Source organism: Charadrius vociferus, unplaced genomic scaffold (genome assembly GCF_000708025.1).
Source record: "Charadrius vociferus isolate BGI_N301 unplaced genomic scaffold, ASM70802v2 scaffold161, whole genome shotgun sequence".
NCBI lineage: Eukaryota > Metazoa > Chordata > Aves > Charadriiformes > Charadriidae > Charadrius > Charadrius vociferus.
This window is the reverse complement of record NW_009646928.1, coordinates 7,625,022-7,650,504: the sequence shown is the minus strand read 5'-3', so window position 1 is coordinate 7,650,504 and position 25,483 is coordinate 7,625,022. Positions and strand designations below refer to the sequence as shown.

The window sequence follows — 25,483 nt, the reverse complement described above, 5'->3', positions numbered from 1 at the left end:
CTTCTCCATCCATGTGTAAAAGTGTTAAAAGTTTAAATATGATGTCATTTTTTTGCCTGTGCATAGTGCATGAATGTCAGCTGTGCACCTCAGATCTGAATTTTGGGGAGATTTCTGAAGGGGCCTGACTTCTGTAATATGCTGAGCACTGGGAAGAAACCCTCGGTGAAGGATTATAAGTCCCTTCTTAAGGGGGACCGTATCTGGGTATATGTTTGTGCAATGTCTGACCTGGAGGACACCAAACCGGACAAGTGCTGTTTTGCATTTCTGCAGTTCAGACATTAATATTGCAGTTACCTTGACACTAACTGTTAGTTTTTGCCGCAGCCCTGCTGTGTATAGTTTTCAGTTAAGCAGAAATTGAGAATGTCAGCTGTAGTGCCCCCTAATGACTTGCAGTGATCCGTGAATACCATGAATGTTACAGGGGTTGAGTTCATTTAATATCATTCTCCATGGTCTCCGCAGATAGAGCGTAGTAGGCTAAGGTTGCAGATGAAGCTGTACTGAGAGGAGTTATGCCTATCCATCAGGGCCAAAAATATTTGGAAGGAAATCACAGGGATCAGAAATGGGTGAGGGATATCATCATTTTCTGGAAAGCAAATTCACCTGAAGGAATGGGTAACCTGGAATACTGGTAATTAGTACTAAAAATAATAATAAATAATAATAAAAAATAATGCCGGGATGGAAAACTGAAAACATGAAATGGACAACTGCTGTGAAAAAAGGGCAATGCAGTTTTGAGCTGTGTGCCTGGAGGCATCCTACCATGAACTTCTAAAGGGGATCCTTTCTGGTCAGGGAGTGTAGGTAGCAGTACTGATGTGGTACCCATAATTAACATGCTACAGGAATACTGCAAATCTCAACAGTATCTTTTGTTTTCCAAAGAAATACTATTCAAGCTCTACCAAACTGTTTAAGAAAATTATGTGAGTGCAGCAACAGCCTGCAGCGTTTAAAAGTGTATCTTCCCCCTTCATTCCTGCAATTCCTGCATCCCTTAATAAAGTAGACCCAACATAACGTGAATGATGTATAAATGAACCAGGGGATGTACTGCCACATTTTGTGCTGTCCCTAGCTCTGCCATGCCTAACCACCCAAGTAGGATCTATTGTCTTGAGAAGTAGACATGCCACGTGTGGCTTGTCCCAGAGAGTTCTCTGGGGACGATCACTCCTTGCTAATAGAGTGGCTGGTATGTACACGGTTGATGCACAAATGCCACTATTAAAAATCGTGGATAGAAATTGTCTACAGCGGACTGCAGATGATGAGGAGACTGCAACGGGGGGATGGAAAAGTTTCCTAGAAACACCTTTGAAAGAGATGGCTGTACTGGAAGAAGTTCTAGAAAGGACTGAGGTGGGAGCTCTGTTCCTTGGGAGAGCTGAAACTGGAGTGGGAAATGCAAAATGAAACATCTGAGATGAAAAAATACTGTGAAGGTCTGGGAGAAGTGTTAGGATGGACATCACTGTCTTGCAGTCTCTGGACAATGTCTGTTGCTGAATTGGTCATATAGTGCTTTTTCCCGATCCATGTTTTCTCTGTTCTCTCCCATTTCCTCCCACCTGTCTTGCCAAAGTTCATCTGCTTGCTTATTGCTTTCACCACCAACGCCCACAATACTTCCACCCACAAAGGTCCATGTCAGAGGGTCCTCAGGCCTTGTTCCATGCTAGCCTGTTCATACCGATAATGCAATTAGGCCTAGGTGACAGGCTTTTTTTTCCCCTGATGATCTGTGACTGCTGCTTTAATAAATGATTTTTAAATATTTCGGTGACTAGAGCATCTTAGTCTGGCTTCAGAGCTTGACATTGCAGTATGGCCCCAGATTTCATTTGTCAGGGAGAAAGCACGCATCTTTCGTGTCACCAAGTGTTTTGTTTACAGCTTCTCCAATGGATGCAGGCAAATCCCTGTATATGTACGTGGTGACTCGCAGTTCATGGTTTGGAGATAATACTAGATGTTGTCCCTGGCCACAAAGCTTGGCACCTTGGCAATCTTAAGTGTTTCCTCTGTCACCCCTGCTGTGAATGGGTATTCCTGGAGTAGAGCAGCCCAAGATGTCCCCGTGAAGGAGGCCACTGCACCAGCAGCAGGATTTAAGCTGGATGTTGACCATATTACAAAGCCCTTGTTAGGAGACAGGTGGCACCATTGCTCTGAACTGCAGCTCTGAGAATAACTGGATTTGAGCTGGTTGGCTGAACCGAAAAAGTCATGCCCCAAAAACCAAAATTAATTTCCTTCTGACTTTACAACAGTATACATTTGAAATTCATTATTAGGCTTTGGGTATTTTATTTTAAACCTTACTAACTCTTTTCTTGAACTGTGAGATTTTCAAAATAAATATTTTCAAAATGTTTCGAAAATGTAGAAATGTTTTGACTTTAAATCCTCAGCTTTGTCTTCAGCTGTCAATTTTGATTCAGCTTACCAAATGATTTAAGCTGCTCCAAACAGCATTTTTCAGTAGAAGAAAAACGATACGCTTTAGTGGCTCTTTGCGCACATGTGTGCGTGTCTCTGTGTCCCACCTCTTTGTTCGAGAGGTGCTTGAACCCTGCCAAGCCCCCTCTTCGGGGCTTAAGACTGTGAACAGGGGCATTGAAAGTATCTCTTGACACTCCTGCAGTCCTGGCTCTGCTTTTCAGCTTCAAGCACAGTGCAAGGTAGCAGGGTATGAAGATGGCTTCATGTTTTTAAATTGTGTAAGCTTAATTTAGCAAAGATAACAGACTAAAAACATTTTATTGTAAAGCAGTGACATTCAAATTGCCTCATCCATACCCAGTCGTGCAGCCCCTGCCCTGGGGTTTGACATTCTTTGCCAAATTGGGGAGCTCTCCGCTGAAGCCCAACTTCCTTATTTAGGCTTTCTCCCTTCATCGTGAGTTATTTCAGGGTCCAGGTTTGTCGTGATTTTTAATTTTTTTTTTCAGGAGTTTTATTTCCTTGCTGTGTTTTGTTTTCTCCCCCTAGACAAACATTGGTTCCATCTTGGCATCAGTAAATCCCTACAAACCCATCCCTGGTCTGTACAGTGTGGATGCCATAGACCTGTACAGACAGCACCGCCTGGGTGAGCTGCCTCCCCATATCTTCGCCACCGCTAACGAGTGCTACTGCTGCTTGTGGAAGCGTCATGACAGCCAGTGTGTTCTGATAAGGTTAGAAACGGGAGAACCGGCTACTCCCTGACTGCATTACACGCCTTGCTCCTGCTGCTCCGTTTGCAATGACATCTGCCTAAATATCCACACCATCCTATCCTATCCTACCCTACCCTGTGCCTGACTCCTGCTTGCCGCAGTGGAAGCGCCACACGTTTATTCCTGGAGATCACTTCTCTGCCATGGGTGGGATGGGCTTTAGCTCGTTCTGTCCTGGATTTGTGAATGGAACCTCTGTCTTTTCCTTAACAGTGGAGAAAGCGGAGCTGGAAAGACTGAGAGTACCAAGTTGCTGCTGAAATTTCTGTCAGCCATGAGCCAGACCTCCCTGGGGGCCCCTGCATTGGAGAAGAGCACTCGTGTGGAAGAAGCCATCCTGGAAAGCAGGTATGGTCACTCCCACTGGCACCATGGGTCCCGTCCCTGCAGACACGGATGTGCTGGGGCAGCCTGCCTTTGGCAGGGGCAGTGTTTGCATTCGGGCTGCCCATGGAGCCAAAGCTGGGCAGTGAGGTGAGGCTCATGCAGCCCGACGGTGTTATGTCAGGGAAATGGGGAGGTCGCGGTCTTGCCGGGACACCTCACGTTGGCTGCTCTCCCAGCAGCTTGTGGATTAATTCGGCTTCTTTCTAAGAGCAGCACGGGGTGCGTGTGGCAGCTGGAGAATTAATGCTTTCACCAAGGCTGGGCTTCCTCCTTCCTTCGGTAACTTGTCCTCCATGCCTGCCCGGCTGCCACCCGTACATCACTGCGCTGTCCCTCTTTCTGGCTCTCAGGTCCATGTCTCTCATGGCACTGGCTGGAGGGGACGTGGGTGACATCTCAGGTTGTCCCCGTCTCCCACAGCTATCGGTTGTGGCTGTGTTCATGGTGAGTCTCCATCACGTTCCAACTCCTGGCCTCCATTTGTTTCAGGCCACCGGTACGTCTTGCCCCCGCAAGTCCTGTGCGCCATCTTGCAGCTCTCTTCCTGTCCAGGCAGGTGATTTCACAGAGAAATGTCCACAGGAGCTGTAAGAGGCAGGAGCGAGGAGGTTTCCCTGGGGGCTGCAGCAGGGCCCATGCGGGAAGAGGTCCAGGGCTGATTGGAGCTGGTCTCGGCTGAAGCTGGCACTGGGGAATAACCACCACCTGCCAAAACCTTGCCAAGGCATCAGGACAGCAGGGAAGCACATGGTGCCCGGATCAAACGTGTTTGGGAGAGAAACTGGCAGCTGTGAGGGGGTAGAGATACAGTGTGCAGGGGATCCTTCATGCCAAAGGAGGTCCTGATGCCCCTGAGGGACCATGGCCCACACCAGGGCAGGGACGCTCCTGAGGAACCATGGGTGACCCATGCTGGAATATGGACACCAAGGAAAAAAGTGTCAGGAAATCCTGAAGAAGCAAAGTGCAGCTGAGGAAAAGCAGTAAGAGGCAAAGAGCAGCCGAGAAGAGGAGTGGGAGGTGTCCCTGCCTATGGCAGGGGGGTTGGAGCTCGATGATCTTCAAGGCCCCTTCTGACCTAAACCATTCTATGATTCTAAAACGAGGAAGCAAAGAGCGACAGAGAGTTATGTGTGTGTGACCCCAGTCTCCTGTGTTGCCCTCTGCCTTGTGGGGGGAGCTGTGTGGGACTGGTTGTAACCTGAGGTTAAAAATGAAAGCTGAGGCTAAGAAAAGGAGGACAATAGTAGTTTGACTTTCAGGTAAGCCTTGGGAAGAGGGAGGAAAGATGTTTACTTAAGTGCCTGTTTTATTGTTTGTGTCCTCCTTTTTCTTAACATCTGAATTCTATTTAATAAATTGAGTTAAATTAAACAAAAATTTCCGAACACAAGACTGTCCTGCCTATGACTGGAGGACCTTGCTGGGAGTCTTGCAGTTCGATACTGCCCAGGGTGAGGCTGCAGGTTGGTCCCAGTTTGAGCCTGTGATAGTGGCAGAAACCTCCAAAGGAGTAAATCATATGTCCGCAACAGGCTCTAGTTGTGTAATAAGCTGGAATCCTTTGAACCATCTGTGTAAAAGTGACCCTCATGCAAGTGGCACATTTCAGGCCCTGGAGAGTAGAAAGAAGGAATGTTTCCTGGAAGACGGTGACTCAAAAAGTTACTAGCAACTGTGGTGAAAATAGCCTAAGCAGACATGCGGTGTCTAACGTGGCAGCTGCGAGAGCAGTGCAGGATTAGGCTCCTTCTAAGCAGAGCAGCCTTGAGCAGAAGAGTTGCTGCCTTTGGACCTGGTGCTTGAGAGACCGTTGTTGGATGATTTATCCTTTGCAGGTGCACAGATTTTACCAGGGACGTTGGCAAATTGGAAAAAGCTCTTAAGGGCGATACAGTCACAACTCAAGATCTGCAAAATCCGCTTTAAGGCAAGTGGCTTAGAAGGCTCAAGCCTGCTTAGCAGTTAAGTGGTGACTTGACTGCGATCCAGAAAGCTTACGATGGTAGGTAGATGATTCCTGAGACTGCAAGATCCCACAGCTGTGAGGTGGAGTGAGAGCTCGCGACCCGTTTTGTGTACATCTCTAGCGCTACGTGAGCTATCGCAGTGCAAGTGCAGGAGAATTTAATTTGTCACCTTTTCCCTGAAGAAAAGCTGAAGACCTGGCCCAGAGCCAGAAGCTGCTGCCACTCCTAACGAGTCTACCTCATACGTTTGCAGTTCAGCTTCACTTGCTCTGCCCCTGGCCCTCCTTGGGTTAGCTTATGGCGGATTTTCATCCTTGCACCCCAGCACATACCCAGGAACAATGCTGGATTCTTCCCCATCTCAGACAGCGTTATAAACAAAGCGTTACGTCAGCTTTCTATCATTTACTTGTGTGTTGTAACATTTGTGCTTTGGTGTATTTCTCAGAAATCAGGCTCTGAAAACTCCCTTGGCGCTCTTGATTTGTTCTGGTTTCCTTTTTGAAAATATCCGTCAGTCCATTACAAATTCTGCTAACTTTCCTCTTGTTTTTTTTGTCTTGCTTGCTTGACTCTGAAGCTCCCATCTTCTCCATGTTGGGTGCCACAGCATAGCCACCTTTCCTGTTACTCATCCCTCTAATCTTCGAAACGTCTTTTTTGTCTTCAGCCACGTGCCTGAATCCTAGAGCTGCGTCCGTTGCAATGTTTCTAAAATCCCTTCCACTTCCCTTTTCCCTTTTTTTTCCCCTGTTTCTAAAAGCCCTTCCAAGGGCTTCCCTTTCCACTGCCCTGCTGAAATGGGTTCCCAGCCTTTTGCGTCCTGTGGCACAGCCTGCCCACGTCCAGCCGAGCAGCCAGCATCACCTTCCTCACATGCCGCTCCACCTCGCTCCACTGCTGTGTCAGGTGCCACGGCATCCTGGCCTGTATCAGGAATAGTGTAGCCGGTAGGACCAGGGAGGTGATTTTACCCCTGTACTTGGCACTGGTGAGGCCGCATCTCGAGTACTGTGTTCTGTTTTGGGTCCCTCACCACAAGAAGGACATTGAGGCGCTGGAGTGCCTGCAAAGAAGGGCAACGAAACTGGGGAGGGGTCTGGAGCACATGTCTTATGAGGAGCAGCTGAGGGAACTGGGGTTGTTTAGCATGGAGAAAAGGAGGCTCAGGGGAGACCTTATCGCGCTCTACAACTACCTGAAAGGAGGCTGCAGAGAGGTGAGAGTCGACCTGTTCTGTCAAGTAACAGGTGATAGAACAGGAGGAAATGGCTTCAAGTTGCACCAAGGGAAGTTTAGATTGGATATTAGGAAGAATTTCCTTACTGAAAGGGTCATCAGGAACTGGAATGCATTACCCAGGGCAGTGGTGGAGTCTCCATCCCTGGAGGTATTTAAGGGTCGTGTAGATATAGCGCTCAGGGACATGGTTTAGTGGTGGGCTTGTCAGTGTTAGCTTAACAATTGGACTAGATGATCTTACAGGTCTTTTCCAATGTAGGAGATTCTGTGATTCTGTTGTGCTGTGCCTGCCGGCGTGGGCAGTTTGCTTGGACGTGGCACCTGCCCTCCTTCCTGGCTGTGTCAGCTCACCCACCCCTCTGCCTTCCAGCTGCCACCAGCCTCGGACACCCACGTGCCTATTTCCTCCCCCATCCCTGGAAGACTTCTGCACTCATACACGCGAGCTCATTGCCAAACTAAACTATAAAGATACTTCCTTGTGCTTTGCTGACCTAATTTAGCATGATTTAGAGCCACAGAGATTGGCTGGCTGATTACTGCACTCTCACTGCAACTGTGGTGGTCATATAACATAACCCTGTCCTCCCTTTTTTCTGGTTGTCCCCGTTAATTTTTGTTGATTCATGGCATCGGTGTGCTCAGTGGGATATTCCTGTGCAATGTCCTTATTTACATACTTGTTTCAGAGGCGTGGGTCTTGGAGTTCAAATTCTCCAGGGCAAGGAACTTGGCGCCCAATCTGTACACACAGATTTCTGTCACTGGGTTTTCTATGGTTGTAATGTGTTATAAGAGAGCAATTTCATTCCTATGCTTATGTTTGTTTAAAGTGATACATTAGGAAAATGCTGCCTGAAGTTTCCTGAAGGTTGTTGGACCTTTCTCACAGCAACAGCTCTTGCTTAGCTAACGCTTGCAAGGCCTGAAGCTTTCAGCAAACGCCAGCAGTACCTGGAGTTGTGATTATTTGTCATGTTATAATTATTAACTTGTGATTAATCCTGTGTCTGCCCCGTCTCCAGTGGAACCGCTCAGTAGATTGTTGGAGATGTTTAAAAAGCCAGTATTTCTCAGGGTAGTAACTGCAATAACTTGTTTAAAGCCATGTATGTTTCAGAATTAAACATAGAATCATAGAATTGTTGAGGTTGGAAGGGACCTTTAAGATCATCAGGTCCGACCATTAACCAAACCTGACAAAACCGCTTCTAAACCATGTCTCCAAGTACCACATCTACCCTTTTTCTTGTAGCATCTCCGTGACTCCTTGCTTATCAGGCCTTCAGATTATTTTAGAATTGGCTAAATTTCAAAAATGAACATTTTAATCCTGGATCTGGTGTGTCAGTTTGAATGGTTTAGGTTTTTGCCTTGTGCTGTTCTGTGGAGCAAGAATCAAGCTGCATTTTAAGTCCCTCTTTTCCATGTTGCGTGAACCTCCTGAAGACAGGAAGGTGAACAGGAGACAAAATTCTTCAACTCATCATCTGTCTGAAGTTTGGCGATATTTTTATTAATTTTTTTCCACGTTTTTTTCCCTGAAGTGGATGATATAGCTGTCTTAGAATGAACTTTTCAAATCTATAGTGTGTGTATATTTCCCTGTGCTTGGAAACCACATAGCTTGTATCAACCTAAGCAAGGTTTAAGTAACACCCAGGGTTTGTGTGTTCCGGTATCAAATTTCAGTACCAAACAAATCAGTTTAGTACTATGCTTGTCTGTTAGTTTGAAAACATTTACCTGTGATTTTAAGAGATGTCTTGTTAAGAGATGTTCTCTTTCAAAGGAAGAAACAGAAACAAAGAAGTATGTGGTTTAAAGCTACGGAGTGTTTGCCCTATATGTCTGATGCTTCTGAAAATCCTGAAAAGAAATACAAACCCATTAACCCATTTCATGGGAAGCTGCTGTGTCAAGCATACAGCCTGGCTGGGTCTTGCCACCTTTCATTTCCTGAAGCCACATTGGTGGGGAACTCCAGCTGCCCATACTGACTGGCGACTGATTTAATTAACTCCATTCCCAAAGGTTTAAAATTCATCTAGCAGTGTGTTAAATTGCTCTTGCCATCCTTCCTTACCCTTGAGCTCTTCCTGCTTGTCCAGTCTGGTGCTGTAACAAATTAATCTCACATGGCAGTGCACGCTGTGCACATGGCAAAAGGTTGGGCACACGCTTTGCTGTAATGGTATCCCATCACCAATCCTATCTCCATTGCCTTGTTTCTGCAGCCCTATTCTGGAGGCCTTTGGAAATGCCAAGACAGTTTATAACAACAACTCCAGCCGCTTTGGCAAGTTCATCCAGCTGCACTTCTCTCAACATGGACACATCCAGGGAGGACGAGTAACTGATTGTATCCTTTTCTTCAGTGGACCAGAAACGGATGGAGTGAGCAAATATGAGGAGGAGCTCAGAGTGGGTGAGGAAATCCCTCATCACAGTGTTTCAAAGGCAGTTTATAAGTGTGGGCAAATTTGCAACTTAAAGAGGGAAGAAGTGTTTGTTTTGTGGCTCTGCAGCACCTAAATCTGGAACCCTTTTGTCTAGGTACTACATTAGGTAGGGACATAGTTTGACTTTTTGCTTTGGCAATCGCAACACTTGATTCTTCAATTCCTAGAACTTCCTACCTAGGAAGATCCCTCACATTCATTGCACCCTGTTTTTCCCAGAAGATTGTTCTCTTATGTTAGTTCTACCAATGAAATCATGATTTAGAAAAGTGAGACCAAGCTAAGAATCAATATATTATGCACAGTATTTGGATGCAGAGGAGAAAAGGAATTTAGAGGGCCAATTATGACTCCCTGTTTTGGGGTGCCCATCTCCAGTGGACCTTGGAACCCTAATCATAGAATATTCTCAAGTTGGAAGGGACCCATAAGGATCATCGGGTCCAACTCCCTGCTCCTTTCAGGACTACCTAAAATTAAATCACATGAATAAGAGTGTTGTCCACACGCTCCTTGAACTCTGAAAGGCTTGGTGCTGTGACCACTTCCCTGGGGAGCCTGTTCCAGTGACAACAAGGACAGGGAAGACTGGATACAGTTGAATTATGTTGTGTCACAACCACTTCCTTCCCTGTATGCCCATGTACCCCTCTCCCAAAGGCTTTGACATATCTCTTGTCTACATGAGGCAGCTAAAGCTGCCCTGGCTACATTTCGTGATGTTGATGTTCAAAGCTGCTGATGACTACAAACCACAATTTCCACTGAAGTAGCAGTCAGATGAATTTACTACTGTTGTAAATAACAGGCTTGGATTGTTTAGTCTCTGCTCTTTGTGCTGTCGGTAGATTAAAGATAGCGGTGTCTTGCAGAAGCAATGAGAACTGATGCAAGAATTGCTGTGTGTAATACAGACTTTCAGATTAGAGTGGCCGCTCTAATCTTTCTAGGTGTCCCTAATGTGGCTCATCCTTTGTTAGGTTACCTCACCATTGTGCAGATCTTATGCTCTATCTGACCCTGCCCCTTTAAATATCTCTTTGGCACATAAAACCTCTGTGGACAAGGAGTGGAGAGGAGGATCCGAGATGATGTTTGGGACCACTCTTTGTCCACTTTCCAAAGCATCATTTATTTTATGATTTGTTACTTGTTACAGGGTTCATCCCAATGTGTCTAGAAGATCCTTTGCCCATTGTCAGGATATCTGTCAATATGTCATTTGAATGTTTTCTCCTTAACATGCTGTTCAGATTTACTGGAAAAGGTAGGTATCACCTCTACTGCCTGCTGGGTGAGGCCCTTCCTGGTAGTATTGGTGGGGCAGTGCTGGATCTCCTCCTGGATGATGCTGCCGCCTTCATCACAGCACATAGACATTAGCTCTTTAGGTGTTACTCCTGCAACTGTCCTAGCTGAGGAAAAGGATGGTGGAGGAACAATGTTTGTTCTGTATCTATCAGAGCTTGTTCTCCTGTCTTTTGATAAATGCGGTGCATTACAGAAAGACTCCAACAAAAAGCTATTTACCCAAGGGGAAAGGGGGAGAGAAGAAACACCTGGAAACTCAGTTCCATAGAGAGGAATATGGGGGTATAAGTCCAAATGCAGACATCTCTGCTCTGATGTAGTTTACTTTGGACTCAGGAGCTCACTGAGCAGCAGGGCTAGAACTGACAAGGTTCAGCACTTGAGCTTGCGCTCTCTAAACAAGTTCAGAGAAGCCTGTACCTGCTCAGTTACACAGCCACATGACAAGATCACGATGTACAGCTTATTTAGACAACACCATCCCAAAACTGGAAGAAGCCCCTCTTGTGCATTGGCCTTGGAGATTTACCTGTATCCTGGTCCTATCTTTGCCTTTGCAACCACAAATGTGATCTTTTTCTACTGTCTACTCCTGTGTTCTTTGTTTCAGAACAGAGTGGTACACCAGAACCCCGGAGAGAGGAATTATCACATCTTTTATGCTCTGCTAGCTGGTGTGAGTGGGGAGCAGAAAGGTAATTTTCATTTTTGGGGATATGGCTCTGTCCTCTTTCCAGTCCAGCACGTGAAGCAGGTGTAAGTCAGCTAGAGCATGGATATTTCAGGGACTTGATATAAAACTTTCTTGAAGACCATATGGTGGTTTCATGGGAAACAGAACGGGACGTTGAGCGAAAGAGGCTGAGGATGACAGAAATGCTGTATGAGAAAAGACACTTTGGGCATTCTGAGCGGGAGGGAAAAGTCTGTGCAAAGTGAAGAGGGGGTATAGAGAGATGAGGTAATGAAACTGGGCTAGAGGCAAAGGAAAGGTAGATGGCAGCTGTTCAAAGGTTGAAATGACAGAAATACTTTTACAACAAACCTTCAGTATAGGTAATAGGAGAGAGAAGAATGAGAAAGATGAGTGATGTAGTGGCAGGACTAGGGTCAAAACGTGTAGTATCTGAACAAAGGGTTTATAGCTCTGTACATGGGGAAGGGAGAGGTGGGTCTGGAAGAGGGCATGCACAGAAAGCGGCAGCTGTGGAACTCTTTGTAGTGCAGCCCCCCCCGCTTAACAATATTTGTGTGTACCTGCCCAGGGCACTGCTGAGCACTGGTGGTCTTGCTGAAGAGGTCAGGTAGGTGGGCAGGAACACGTTACAGTTGCACTCTGGTTTTGAGGGCCTGGGGAATTTCTTTATGTCTTTGTTCTTTCTGTGTTAGAATAATAAAATGGAAGAATTGGGCCTGACACAGAGTGGAAGGAAGTAGGGCTTCAGTTCGAGGGAGTTCATACAGTAATGGCCATGTGGGTCAATTCAGAGGTCCATCTAAAGCAAAGGCACATAGTGGGGACCATGGTTATCAGCAAGTACTTAAGGAAAGCATACAAAACAGGTTACATTCTTAAGCAGATCTCTGCTATTTTCCCCCATATCCTTGCCCAAACTGGTGTCCCAGGCTGCTTCCCTTCTCTCATCTGTAATGTGTTTCTATCTCTTGATCATCCTTGTCTCCTTTCTCCATAGATTTTTTTAGTTCTCCTCTATCCTTTTTGAAATGGGGAATCAAACCTGCAGATAGTATTTAAGATGTGGTTATGCTACAGATAGGTATAGAAACCTAATTCTGATGTTTAGTTCTGAAACTGAAGGAACTGAACTGAACTGTGTTCAGTTTTTGACTGCTGCTCGGCACTGTGATGATGCCTTCAGAAATCTTACTGTGACTCTCTCAGCTCTGTTTCAAGTGCTGATATCTAATTTAGAAGTCATTACCGTACGTGTATAGTTAAGACACATACATTCTGAAGACTTTACAAGACTGAATTTCATCTTCTGGGGTTTTGGGGTGTTGTTTTTTTTGTTTTTTTTTTTCCTGAGTCAATTCAGTATTGAAATATTCCTCTGCCACTCTGCAGCTTGGGATTTGACTGTTCTAAATCATTTTGCATACCATCTGCAAGCATTGTTACCACACACCCTTCTCTTCCCCTTCCCCAGTGCATTCACTGTCTAGGTGTGGCTTTTGAAGGATATGGGATCTGTTCAGATGAACTCTCCCTATGGTAGACATACGCACTGTCTTGGGGGACTAAGGTCATAGAATGAAAAGGCTGAGTGCTAAATAAATTGTTGTCTTTCTCCTCCCTGCCTCTTCCTCTGTTGCAGAGAGCCTCTCCCTCTCTGAGCCAGAGACTTATCGCTACTTGAACCAGTCTGGTTGTGTGACTGATGAGAACCTGAATGATGTTGAGATGTTCAGTAAGGTCATGGTGAGTCCTGTCCTAACTCCTCCTGAACTTCCAGGCACAATCTCAGGGCTAAATGTGCTGCAGGGTCTAGATCTCACAGGAAGAGTTTATTTGCCCTAAGCTAAAATTTGATGTTCAACACGTCTGAAACTCAGCTCTAACTGTTTATGCTAAAAACAAGGCTTGATGAGTGTTTTTAGTGTACAGAAATGGGGGAATTTGGGAAACAGTCAAGGATGAATAATAATTTAGAATGATGGAGACTTTGGAGAGCATGAACCCCACACTCCACCCCGTAATGTTTTCTGGGAGCCCTCTAGATGGCCTGATGCAGGAAACCTCACATTGACCATTAGATGGGGAACAGTTTGGTCTGAAGTTAGTGCTTTCCAAAAATGTTGTAGTAAAGTTGTATCACCTGTGCAAATGGCATGTTCTGAAATACCGCACAGATTTCAATAGCCATCTGTAACTTTACCAGAGATTATGGGTTTAGCAGGATGAATATGCAATTCATGTTTTGTTTGATAAGTCGTTATCACCCTGAGGGCTTTAAATAACACAGGTGAAACCAGATAGGCAAGGTGAGAGGAGTCAGTTTAGGATTTCAATAGCTCCTGCTTAGGTGTGATATAAGGGAAGGAAATGTCTCCTGTACAGCTGAGGTTTCAATGGCGACATGGTATTTATACTTCAGCTGAGCAGAGGCCTCCTGGAGGAGAGAAGGGAACTAGAACCCTGACAGGGCAAATGCTTGAAAACTAGGTTCTACCTCTCAAAGTCAATTTATGCCCCAAGAACCCTGCCTCACGTGCATGAACTAAGACAGAGGGAACGTGCCATATTTCCTCATTATCTGGTAACCTGTTTCTAACCACCTAGCAGTTAATGCTGAAAGCCTGGGTTTAAGTCTTGCTGCATACATCTACTATTTTAAGCAAGACTAAATTAAAGGGGCTACATGGATCAGAGTAAATGAAGTATATTACGTGGATCTGTCCTTCAGGGAAGGCAGTAAGACAGAATGTGGAAGCAGTCCAGTAATGTCTGTAACCTGTGCCAGTGTTCAGGGAAGGATTTCCTCACACAGGCACAGACAAACCATGTCATATTCCTGTGACAGACAGGCAATGGCAGCAGCAAAGTCCAACTTGAGGATAGGGCAAATGCCCACCTACCTTAGATGGGGATATAGGGTAAAGGAAGAAGAGAATGGGAGACAGTCAAGATCATTGACAGATGTATAGCTGAGAGAAGGGCTATGCCATCCCATTTCACTTTGATTCATGATGACTATAATTCTGAGTTTTACATCTTACATGGGCTGGGCATGAGCGTGGTGGTTGCGTTTTACTGTGGCTGTATGTACAGCCAACATTAGCTGTATGGTTTTGCATAGACTGCCATGAAGGTGGTGGACTTCAGCACTGAAGAAATCAGAGACATCTTCAAACTTCTTTCCGGCACGCTTCATCTGGGAAACGTTGAATTCATGACAGCTGGTGGGGCCCAGGTTACAACGAAAGCGGGTAAGTGGGACCCTAGCAACTTGGTAGACCATGCAAGGCCTCATAAGGCCCCAATAATGCTCACTCCATCGTCCTTTTTCCCTCTGCTGTGCTGGTCTGTAGTGCCTTTGCCAGCAGGTTCCCTGCAGTTTGACCCAGTAAAAGTACTGCCAGAGGATGCATGGCTCCGGAGCACTGGTATGGTTTAGTCAGGCTGTGGACCCGTGATCCGTTTTGTTCTCCTGGATACTCTCAGACTGAGTCCACAGTCTCACAGTTTCTCATCTGTGTTGAAAGAGCAGTAGGAAATAGGAACAGGGAGGAGTCTGAGATAAAAGTAGTTTGTTACAGACTTGCCCACATTTTCCTTCGAAGCATCTGCTAGTGTGCAGTCTGTTACAGTTATCCAATCTGAGCTGGTCTGGTAAAGTGAATCCCTAAACAGACAGAAGCAATAAATATATTACAAGTGCTTCAAGTCTTAATTTAATTGCTTCTTTTCTTGACATCCACATTTACCAATCCCATGCTCAGTCTGCACTATAGTGCCTTTAGGAAAACATATATTCTCATTCAATAAATATTTTGCTGGTGCTGAGCTTTACACCGTGCTTTGCTTTTCCTGTTGTCAGCAGAAAGGCTGACTTATATGAGCGTCTGACTGTGGCCCATAACAGGTGCTGACCCTACCTCCGACTGGGTATGTGAGCTTACAGCTTTGGGTATGCCAACAAGAATTAAGTAAAGGGGAGCGTGTTTTGTGTTGGGGCTTAGTCACTTGTCTTGTAGGAGTCCCTGGGATTTCCTCACTGAGTTGCAGAATATGGGTCCCTCATGAGTGATGGGGATCCACGTAGGAGAAAAAAAACTTTGTCCTCCTTTGTTATTAGTGCTGAACATTGCCAGTGACCTCCTGGGCTTAGATGCCTTCCAGCTTTCTGAAGTATTGACGCAGAGGTCCATGATTCTGCGTGGAGAAGAGATCAGCTCCCCTCTCACTGTGGAACAGGTAAGTGTCCTAGTGTATGCTCCTGGTTCTGCCACTTCTGAATTTCCAGGCCCTCTCTCTTCCACTTGTATCATCCCTTCAAGTTTAGGGTTTCCTGTTACACCCCCTAGGTGCTCGGCTGTGTCCCTAAGTATTTTGCCCTTATTGGTAGTTCAGGTCCCAATGTTGACTCTGCTTTTTAGGCTTTACAGGGGAGTTCACTTGCAAATGGGAATGCACAGTACTGGTTTTAAGTCACATTCACTCACCAGGAATTGGTCACGCTGGTGTCATGCGGAAGGTGCATCAGATGCTTTGTGGTAATTGCATGTGTGCATGCTTTTACCTTGCAGAACTCCCAGGTTGCACTGCTATGCCTTTATGCAGATGAAAGCTTGCACGCAGTTACAACAAAACATCCGGTAGATGGTAGGTTGTTACCCTGCAGTGGCTTCTTTGTGTATCCATACAACCACAAAGGAGGACCAAATAAACTGATACGCAGTTCTCATCTTCTGAACCTGTACTGTGTGCTGGAGCCAGTCCTGCTTATCTGTTACAGATCTCTGTGGTTCTTTACAGCGTTGTGCCTACTAACTTTAACTTGTGGTGTTGCTGATCACTTGAGGGCACTCTTGGTGTTTTAGGTCCATGCACAGATAACTGTAGAAAATCTTCTGTCATTAATAAAATACAAGACACTTGGAAACAAGGAACAATACTACTAGGATGGAAGAAGCATAGCGTTGTAGCAAGACAAACATTTGTAATGGAAATCTTGTCTGGCAGGGACTGCAAAGGGTTATCAATCCAACCTCTACATTGCCAGAGAAACCAGAGTTACTAGGTATTCTGTGACGGATGTCTGTCTAACTTTCCTTCAGATTTCCCATGGAAGGAATTTCACAGCCTCTTTAAGTGTCCTGCTCTAGCTGCAGTGGAATCTGGACCTGAAAAGATTTTCCTCATATTTAGATTACCTTTGACATCCCAGCTGTCCACCTTATAAGCTTCCGCTTCTGTGAAGTTTTTCACGTGGTATTCTCTTTTCTAAGCTAAACATTCCAGTTCCTTCAATGTTTCCTTGTAAGTAATTTTCTAAATCTCTTCTTCTTCTGTCTCTGTTTTCCCTCATCTTTTAAGAAGTGGAGTGCCTATAACTGGGCACCATATTCAAGCTGAAGTCTCAGCAGTGCACATTGCAGCAGAGTAGTTCCTTCTTTTCTTGCTGTGGACACACCTGCTAATGTATCATAAACTAAGCCTTGCCTTTGAGAAATGGTATCTTTTTTTCTCATAATCTGTGACCTTTCTTTGCAATGAAATTGTGTGAAAATTATTTTTCAGCCTATAGTCCGTGGTAGATATCCTCAGTATGCAGTACCACAGTTTCTCTTCTCCGCTGTCTGTCCAAAACAAGCCACACCTTTCTAGATCAGTGCACGAGGATGGATAACAAGTAATGCCAGAGACACTCCATGCGGTCCAGAGCAACAGTTGTAGGATTTAGAGTCTCCCTGAACAGAGCTTTCCCTGATAGTATAGTTATTCCTGACATTTGTGCGTGTTGGACCCCATACTTATTGCTTGCAGCCCGGTGAAGTACTAAGGCCGCAAGATTGTTCTAGCGGATGCTGCTCCTTAGCCGTTTTCACTAGGTGAGCCTGTTCCACTGAACACTGGGCCTGAAGAGACTGTTCCCGCTTAAGCCCTCGTGTACTGTGCCCACCTATTCCCACTTGTTGTTGCAGGAACACATTAACAGAGCTGCCAGGGATTTCTCATTGTGTAACTGTCTCGTTGCTCATCTGAGCTTTGACATTTCAGTGGGCTGAATGGGTGAACTGGCCTGAAGGCGGGCAAAGCTGGGAGGATGAAAGGAGCCTTTGAGAATCTCATTTGAGCCATATTGTGGGGAAGGCGGCTTTGCTTACAGCTGGATGGGGAGGTTCTGTTCCAAGAAAATGCGTCCAACTTGCTGTGTAGCCAGAGACACTGCAGAGGCCTTGAGGGCATTCTCAGTCCCAACTAATAAGACAGACCATCTGATGGAGAGAGGAAATCTCCAGAAAAGGTGTATATGCCCACGATTTGAAACATTCTCTTCTGTGGAGAAGGGAGGTTGCTGTGTGTCCTAGGCCTTGGGTTGCTGGAGGGGAGATACTAACCAGGAAGAGAAAGGAGGAGAAAAACAGATTAGGTGAAAAGTAGAATCTTGCAGGCTGAGAGGGGCTGGGAGGATTCAGAGGCAGTTGGTTTGTGCCAGAAGCAAAGCAGAACAGGAGAGGTCATGTTATTCAGGCTTGTAAAACTAAAGAGGATGAGGGTGCATTTAGATGTCTGTCATTGCTGGTCAGGCCTGCTGAAGGAATTACCCTGGTGTCATAGGCAAGACACAGTAAACAACCTGTAATTGATCTAGATACTGCCGTTTATTTATGAAATGATAAGATTATAGCTTTTACCCTACTTGATTATTGCACATACTTGCTCACTCACCCCTCAGCATTATGTTCACTAGATGTCAGCTTCTTTTCCCAGTAGGGAGATTGCTGCTTGTTCAGGAGGGTTGGGCAGAAAGTTGTGTTGGTTGATGTTGTGTAGCTCCTTGTAGTTACGAGTCTCAGGAACTACCAGCCAAGGTCCTCAGGTGTACCCTGACATTTGTCTCCACATGTCCCTGATCTCCAGGATCTTTCCCCACTTCCAGCTTCTGTCTTCCAGTCAAGATCTTTGCCACCTTCTTTCCTGGCCCTTTTTTCTACTATCTGGGATCACGTCTTCTTTTTGGCCTCCTCTTCTTTCCAGAACCCTAAGCCCTGGTTTCCCAGTCTAAATAGCGTATGTGCAGGACAGCATGTGATCAACCTCTTAATTTGTGATTCTGTCTCATGTCTTTTTATTAATTGGAGGATTTGGGGCATGCCAGTTTTGTTTAGTCCAAGTCTTATCAAAACTTACAACTTACTAACTTGATAGACAGCTATCAAGTAGCAGGCTTTTGCTTGAGATTTCAAAACTTCAATTTTGGACATTCATCCACACGCTTACATAACACCCTATTATCTACTGCCTGTTAGCGATCACAATTTAAGTTATTTTTTTCCACCTCTGACCCTTGGTTATGATCGCTGCATGGGATGTTGGGTCAGCTCCAGAAAGGCCTCTCAATCCATGCTTTTCTGGGGCACGTGTCCTGGCTGTTGGACAGCCTACCCTCTCTTCCAGTAAGATAATGCTGTTTGCAGGAAAGTTTTGGAGAGGGGATTTTTGAGGCTAACTTGGTGACACAATACTCTATTAAATCCTGCCCTACCAGTTTTTGAAAAACTGAGTGGACACCCATTTGACAGCTCTACTAGAAGTACTGAACAGAGGTATCTTGCCTGTCACTGCAAATGTTGGCTCAGGTGATGCAAATTACCTGTACGGGCTTAGTCATAAGGTATTTTGCGACCTTCCCTGCCCCAGCACTTGTTCCAAAAGATGTCAAGGATTTTGCTGCTTCCTTCATCCTCTCGAGTTCAGTTACCCAAAGGTCAGACATAGTACATCTGTGTGTGCATGGGCTATTTGCAAACTTGAATGTTGACTGTACATACAAATACTGCACCATGCACAAGCAGTACAGAGGCTGAGACATCTAAAGGGCAGTGGAGGAACCTGAAGTCCCATATTGATTTTTGGTGCCCCCCTATGCCTTCTCTTCTCCCTGTGACTTATTTTTTCTCTTTGCATTTACAGGCAGCTGACTCCAGGGACTCCCTCTCTATGGCGCTGTATTCGCAGTGTTTTTCATGGCTCATTAGCAAGATTAATATGAAGATCAAAGGCAAGGAAAACTTCAAGTCTGTGGGCATCCTGGATATCTTTGGCTTCGAGAACTTTCAGGTCAGGATTTTGTCTTTTGCAGGGTGGGTTGGTTTTGGAGATTTAAGCACATATAGGAAGGGATTTTGGTAGTTTTGTGTCCTGTTTAGGTTAGCATAGGGCATTCTGGGATTTCTCCACTGTCACTTCTCTCTGACAGCATCAAGATTTATTTAGCTGTCCATTTCTGCCACCTGTATTCATGTAGGCTGATGTTCAAGGTCTGGTTTTTGACACAGACCCTAAACAGATGTGCTGTGATAGATAATACTGAATTTGTGACTTGTATACAAATTAAATATCCAACTCCTATGTGCACATTGTTTGTTTACATCTGTTTTGCCTTGTGTTGAGAATCCTGTGTGTAATGCTTCTGATTGCAACTGATGAGGGATGTATGTTCAGCAGCCATATAGTGACTGCTCAGATATTTCACAGAAGAGAAAGCCCAGTGACCTAACACTTAGGGAATTATATTTCTTTCTTCCTAAGAAGAAGAGACATGTGATTGTCCTTAGCATTCTTTACTACCATTTAGGCTGACTGAATTAACCTTGCATGAGCTACAAAAGCTGTTATCCTTGTGGACCTCCCCGTACTGTCCACCCCATGTCCACCTGACACTCCTTGCCTCTATACTCTGGCTTTATTCCAGCCTGGCACCTTCCCCATCACTGTTACACATTCTTTTAGAGCCCAGGGAAAAGAATGTTAAGTTTTATAATCTTTGTTTCTTCTCACAGGTGAATCGTTTTGAGCAGTTTAACATTAACTATGCAAATGAGAAGCTCCAGGAATATTTCAACAAACACATCTTCTCTTTGGAGCAGCTGGAGTACAACAGGTGACAAACGGAGGGAGTGGCCCCCTCTTGCTTTCGTGGGTGGTAGAATGGGGGACATCGTTCCTCTTTTGTGCTCTCCAGTCCCTACTGCTAAGGCCGGAGAGGCAGCTGGGCCTTACTGCAACCCTGCCAGTGGATGTGTCTCTGTAAGCACTGTCCATGTGCTTTGCCAGCATAGGTCACTTGTCTTCAAGCAAAAGATTTCTCTCCTGTAAAATTTAGAAAGTCCAGATTCCATTCTGTCTCTCAGCTGAATGGGAACATCTTGGGCATTAACCCATTAGAACACATGGTCACTGGCCTTGTTACTGACTTCAGTAATGATTTACTTAAGGTAGTGGTGGTGTTATGCAGGTGGAGTCTTGGTGTGCAAAAAGTAAAGTCCCTAAAGATCCATCTATCTCCCTATCTATGCCCTTTCTGTTCTAGAGATTCCTATGCTGTGAAAAGGGTTCCCCTCCTCATCAAGGAGATTTAAATCAGGCTGTTTCCTGAGCTTAAAGAGCGTGGGGTGTTCTGCACAGCTGTTTCTTTTCTGTGGGCTTCATATTGGATTGTACTTTGTGAAGAACCTGGGATGTTCTAGAGTATTTCTGCTTCTAGAGAAGGCTGCTAGACAAATACTTCAGTTCTCTCTCTGAAACAGAAGTCTTTATGTTTGTGAATTAAGCAATTGAATAGGGTCAGTGAGGGCAAATGAGAGCAGCCTTGCAAAGGGAGACAGTTGAATAGGCAATTCATGAAATTCTAAAGATTACAGAACTGCAAGGCTATTTATGCACTCACTTCTCAGGCCAATTCCATCATTGCAGGAAACTTGTGTTAAGAATGGTATCATCGTGACAAAAGATTTTTTCCTGATGATTACATAGGAGTTTAAGTTTTGTGGCTGAACTTTGGAAAGAACAAGAGAATTTTATTATTGACTACTCATCGAGTTATTCTAGGGTGATGTGATTAAAACTTATCTTTCACAGTATCAGCTCCGCTTCCTCAGGTTTAGTAAGTAGCTCCGTGTATTTCATCATTCAATTAGACAAGAGTTCTGTGGCACTAGACACAACTTGATTCATTTGTGATTCGATTTGTTTCAGAAAACTCTGCTCCCTTCAATTCTAGAACGACTTCTTGCTCTTAGAAGGAATCCAAGAGGTCTTTTTGTAAAAAATATATGGCCTCTCTGACACCCATTGTTGCAAAAATCTGAAACACCATGAACTGATATTTTTTGTCATTAAGTGGATAAGATATTCTGTTTCCTGTGAGGGACATATAGTTCTTTCCGTTCTTCAGAAATTATTCCAGTTTGTTGCCTCCAACTGTTGCCCACAGGTCTCTGAATATTTTGAACCTGACAGTATGAAGCCTAGGCTGAAGGGTTTGTAGACAAGAGCTTCATTATCTTCAAAATGTTAACCTTCACCTGAAAGGTGTCTGTATCAGAATCTCAGTAAGTAGCTTCACACATGGCCTGTAGTCTTCCTTGGATTCCTGAGCAAGAGTTATTCCCAGGCTTCTCTGAATTCTGGAAACAGAACCAGCCTGTATTATAGGAGTATAAGAAGGTGATACGGAGAGCGGGGGGAGAAACACATTCAGCATAGATTTACAGCATGTCATGGATGATTTTCAAAGCACACTTATTGCACTGCTGTACTTACATCAGTTCCCATTCTGAAAGATGCAAGGCCACCCTGTAGGTTCCCTGCATGTCAGGCCAAAGATTATCTGTGTCATCCTCTTCAAAACTCTCCCTGAAAAGTGTTCCTGTCTCTTCTTCTGGTGGACCTATGAATTGTGGTTCAGTCTTCTGGCAGGTGTGCTTCAGGCCTGCTTTCCCTATTGGTGAGTCAGCAGGTGACTCTTGAAGCTGTGTAGCACACTGTCCGTCATCACCACCACTTAGGCTGATGCTCATCACTCCTGAAAGAGCAACAGAGAGCAACTACAATTTCTTAGTGTTTGGTCTGGAATTTGCTCAATGACTACAAGATGAGCATCAGTCTAAATCACTGGGATGGATAAGAGAGGCTGTCTCCTACTTCCAGCTCCGTGTGTTAGCAGTGCATTGTGTGTCCTGTTCTTTTTCCTCAGCCACAGCAAAACCGAATTCCTGCACATTGTTTTGAGTCCTGAGACAGCTGCCATGCTCAGCTACTTCTATTCTTCTGCACCTCAGGGTATTGGATCCTGCATTTCACAGCTTTGTTCTGTTTGTTCTTGACTGTCAGGGAAGGGATAAACTGGGAAGCCATTGACTGGATGGATAATGCAGAGTGCCTGGACCTTATTGAGAAGGTGAGCAGTTATCTGGGACACTTTCCAGGGATCGTAATTGGGATTGCTGATTGTCTTGAGACCTTCCCTAGGGTCTTCTGGTTTTAAAACCAGGTAGTTGCTTAGATCCTCCTCCCATCATGACCCGGCAAAAGTATGAGCTATTCCAGCCATATCCAGGCTCAGGAAAGCAGATCTCTGGTCATTGTTGAGTGTAAGCTTAGGGAGGGTGTCATAGTTTTAGACAGGGAGCAACATCTAAGTGAATTTTTCATAAATCATCTCCACTTACCATCTGCTTGCTGAATGCATGGACTGGACAGAATTCTGCTTTCAGCTCAAGCTTTGCTGGGTATAACTCAGGGGTTATCGCTCAATGTGCTGTCCAGATCTCCAGTTCTTGGCTTGCTGCTGTGTAGTTAGAGCTTCTGCTGACTGTAAAAGCCTGTCTCTTGTCTGGCTGTAGAAACTGGGTCTACTGGCTTTGGTGAATGAAGAGAGTCGATTCCCCAAAGGCACAGACAACACCCTTCTGGAAAAACTTCACAGCCAGCATATGGTAAGTAAGAAAATAAGCTGGCAGGCAAATGATCAGTGTGTTAGCCCCATCAGCATTTCAAAACTGAAAGTGAAGGTTTTGTTGATGTAAAATATGTGCTTTGTGCAGGAAATTTAAAATGCCTTAGGCTCGAACCTGCGAGTGTTTTAATAAGGCTGCACTAAACAAAAGTAGTACGTGAAGAAGCCTGCAAATGGTCTCTTGCACACATAGAGAGAGGGAGTGTGCGCTCCACAGGGTAGAGGAGATTTGAATTTGTAGCATGGGTTCAGGTCAGGTTCTACTGGTCCGTGACGGAACACAAGGCACCACCCCAGGCACAGGATGTGGCTGCACAGTGTGCATGGGTTTCTCCTACCAGCTGACTCACAGGAGTCTGCTCCAGAGCATGTCAAATCTCTGTCTCCTGGGGCTGGGGATGGCTTTTGCCTCATGACTTTTAATGAAAGTGCTCTCATTGTTCCTAATTAATTAAACTCTTTCCTCCTCTTTTTTGTATTCTGGACACAGGAGTAGAAGGGCTTTTTCATGCAGGTCAAAAAGTTATCCTGGGGACACAGAAACCACAGTGAGATCACCATAGCAATCACTTACCCCGTCTGTGGTACAGCCAACACTCTGTTCTTCTTACTAGTAAATAGACTGAAAACAAAGCAAATTAAACCCTGTAGCAGGGAATTATGGAATGATTTACTACTTAGTAAAAACATTGTCAGCTAATATGTTTCCTAGTCCTCCAATTCAGACTTCATCCAAGTCTGAAAACATATTGTGATGTTTTAACCCCAGCCAGCAACTAGAACCACACAGCTGCCCCCCAGGTTGGGATGGGGGAGAGAATCAGAAGAGTAAAAGTGAGGAAAAACTCGTGGGTTGAGATAAAGACAGTTTAATAGGTACAGCAAAAGCTGCACGTGCAAGCAAAGCAAAACAAGGAATTCATTCACTGCTTCCCATCGGCAGGCAGATGTTCAGCCATCCCCTGGAAAGCAGGGCTCCATCACATGTAACTGTTACTTGGCAATAAAAATGCCATAACTCTGAACGCACACACCCACCCACACCCCCCCTTCCTTCTTCTTCCTACAGCTTTATATGCTGATCGTGACATCACATGGTATGGAATAGCCTTTTGGTCAGTTGGGGTCAGCCGTCCTGGCAGTGTCTCTTCCCAAATTCTTGTGCACCCCCAGCCTGCTCACTGGCAGGGCAGTGTGAGGAGCAGAAAAGGCCTTGACTGCTTAGCAATAACCAAAAACATCAGTGCACTATCATCACTGTCTCCCATCCCAAATCGAAAACATAGCACTATACCAGCTGCTAGCAAGAAAGTTAACTCCATCCCAGCTGAAACCATGACAAATACAAATTTGTATCCTTTATCTGACGGTTTGTTTTTTTAAATTGGCATAGATGCAGATATTCTCATTTTTCATATTTGCATCTAACTCTGCTAGTGATACTCATGACTACCAACTGGATACAATAGCAATGACTTCTGGTTGCCTATTTATACAACTTTGTGGACATATTTCCTTTCTTTAGGCTTAAATTGATGATTTCAATTTCGTCTGCTGTGGCTGTCCCTTGTATTGTGGGTCAAGGTATATGAGAATGCCTGATTTACCTTTTTTATTATTGTTGGTATTTTGTTAACTTTTAATATAGAAGTTAGGAATATTTTTAACCTGTGGTTTATTGTACAGCAGCATGAGACTGTCAGTACTATTTTGCATTCAACATTGCAACATTTTTGTTGCTATTTCTGGTGATTTCTGTGCATTGGGTAGCCTTTTAATTAAGCTGTTCATAGTGTTACTTCTGTCTGCTTTGAGAGGATAGCGGTTAACTGGGAACCCTAGGGAGCCTACGAGAGATGGAAGAGGCAGAGGAGATGGAGTGCAGGAAGAAATGATGAAGTAGACTGTGTTCTAGGGTTTGCATTTTTTGAAGGCAAAAGTGGGGTTTTTTTGTACTGGTTGAAGTCTCTAGTGCTGGCTGGAAGAGCACTGGAAGGCATTGCTGGAAAGCCTGAAGACGTTATAAGAGAACAAGCCCTCTTCTCTGTGTTTTCTGTGGACTGCAATAGGCTTAAGGAGGAAAACCATAGAGCTGGGATTTAAGAGGATATGACCTCTGATACGACCGGGGAGAGGAGCAATAGGGCAGATAGAAGAAGGAACCAGAAGTGTTGTAAGCATGGATGAAGTATAACGGCTTGGTAGAGAGGGAGAGGCCAAGCCACGTGAGAGAGTCAGTAACAGTCATGTTTGGAGTGGAAGAGAGGGAAATTTGTGGCTGGAAGGGGAAAGGGAAGAGCAAAGAAATGGGGTCAATATGAAAAGGGAAAAAAAGGCAATGAAGAAGTTTTCAATAGCACTAACAAATTATCAGGGTCAGAAGTCAT

At 44.9% G+C, this 25,483-nt stretch overlaps 1 protein-coding gene across 1 annotated transcript in view; it reads left to right on the top strand.

Annotated features, from left to right (window-relative positions):
* The window catches only part of LOC104294962 (unconventional myosin-X-like), an 83,060-nt gene that overhangs the window by 10,334 nt on the left and 47,243 nt on the right, over positions 1 to 25,483 (top strand). Inside the window, exons 5-16 of the mRNA XM_009894656.1 lie at positions 3,010 to 3,197; positions 3,453 to 3,587; positions 9,076 to 9,200; positions 10,554 to 10,567; positions 11,222 to 11,306; positions 12,948 to 13,051; positions 14,430 to 14,559; positions 15,429 to 15,547; positions 19,271 to 19,417; positions 20,140 to 20,240; positions 22,472 to 22,538; positions 22,984 to 23,076. Of these exons, the coding sequence (XP_009892958.1) occupies positions 3,010 to 3,197; positions 3,453 to 3,587; positions 9,076 to 9,200; positions 10,554 to 10,567; positions 11,222 to 11,306; positions 12,948 to 13,051; positions 14,430 to 14,559; positions 15,429 to 15,547; positions 19,271 to 19,417; positions 20,140 to 20,240; positions 22,472 to 22,538; positions 22,984 to 23,076 (1,308 nt within the window). The remainder of the gene's footprint in view (positions 1 to 3,009; positions 3,198 to 3,452; positions 3,588 to 9,075; positions 9,201 to 10,553; positions 10,568 to 11,221; positions 11,307 to 12,947; positions 13,052 to 14,429; positions 14,560 to 15,428; positions 15,548 to 19,270; positions 19,418 to 20,139; positions 20,241 to 22,471; positions 22,539 to 22,983; positions 23,077 to 25,483) is intronic.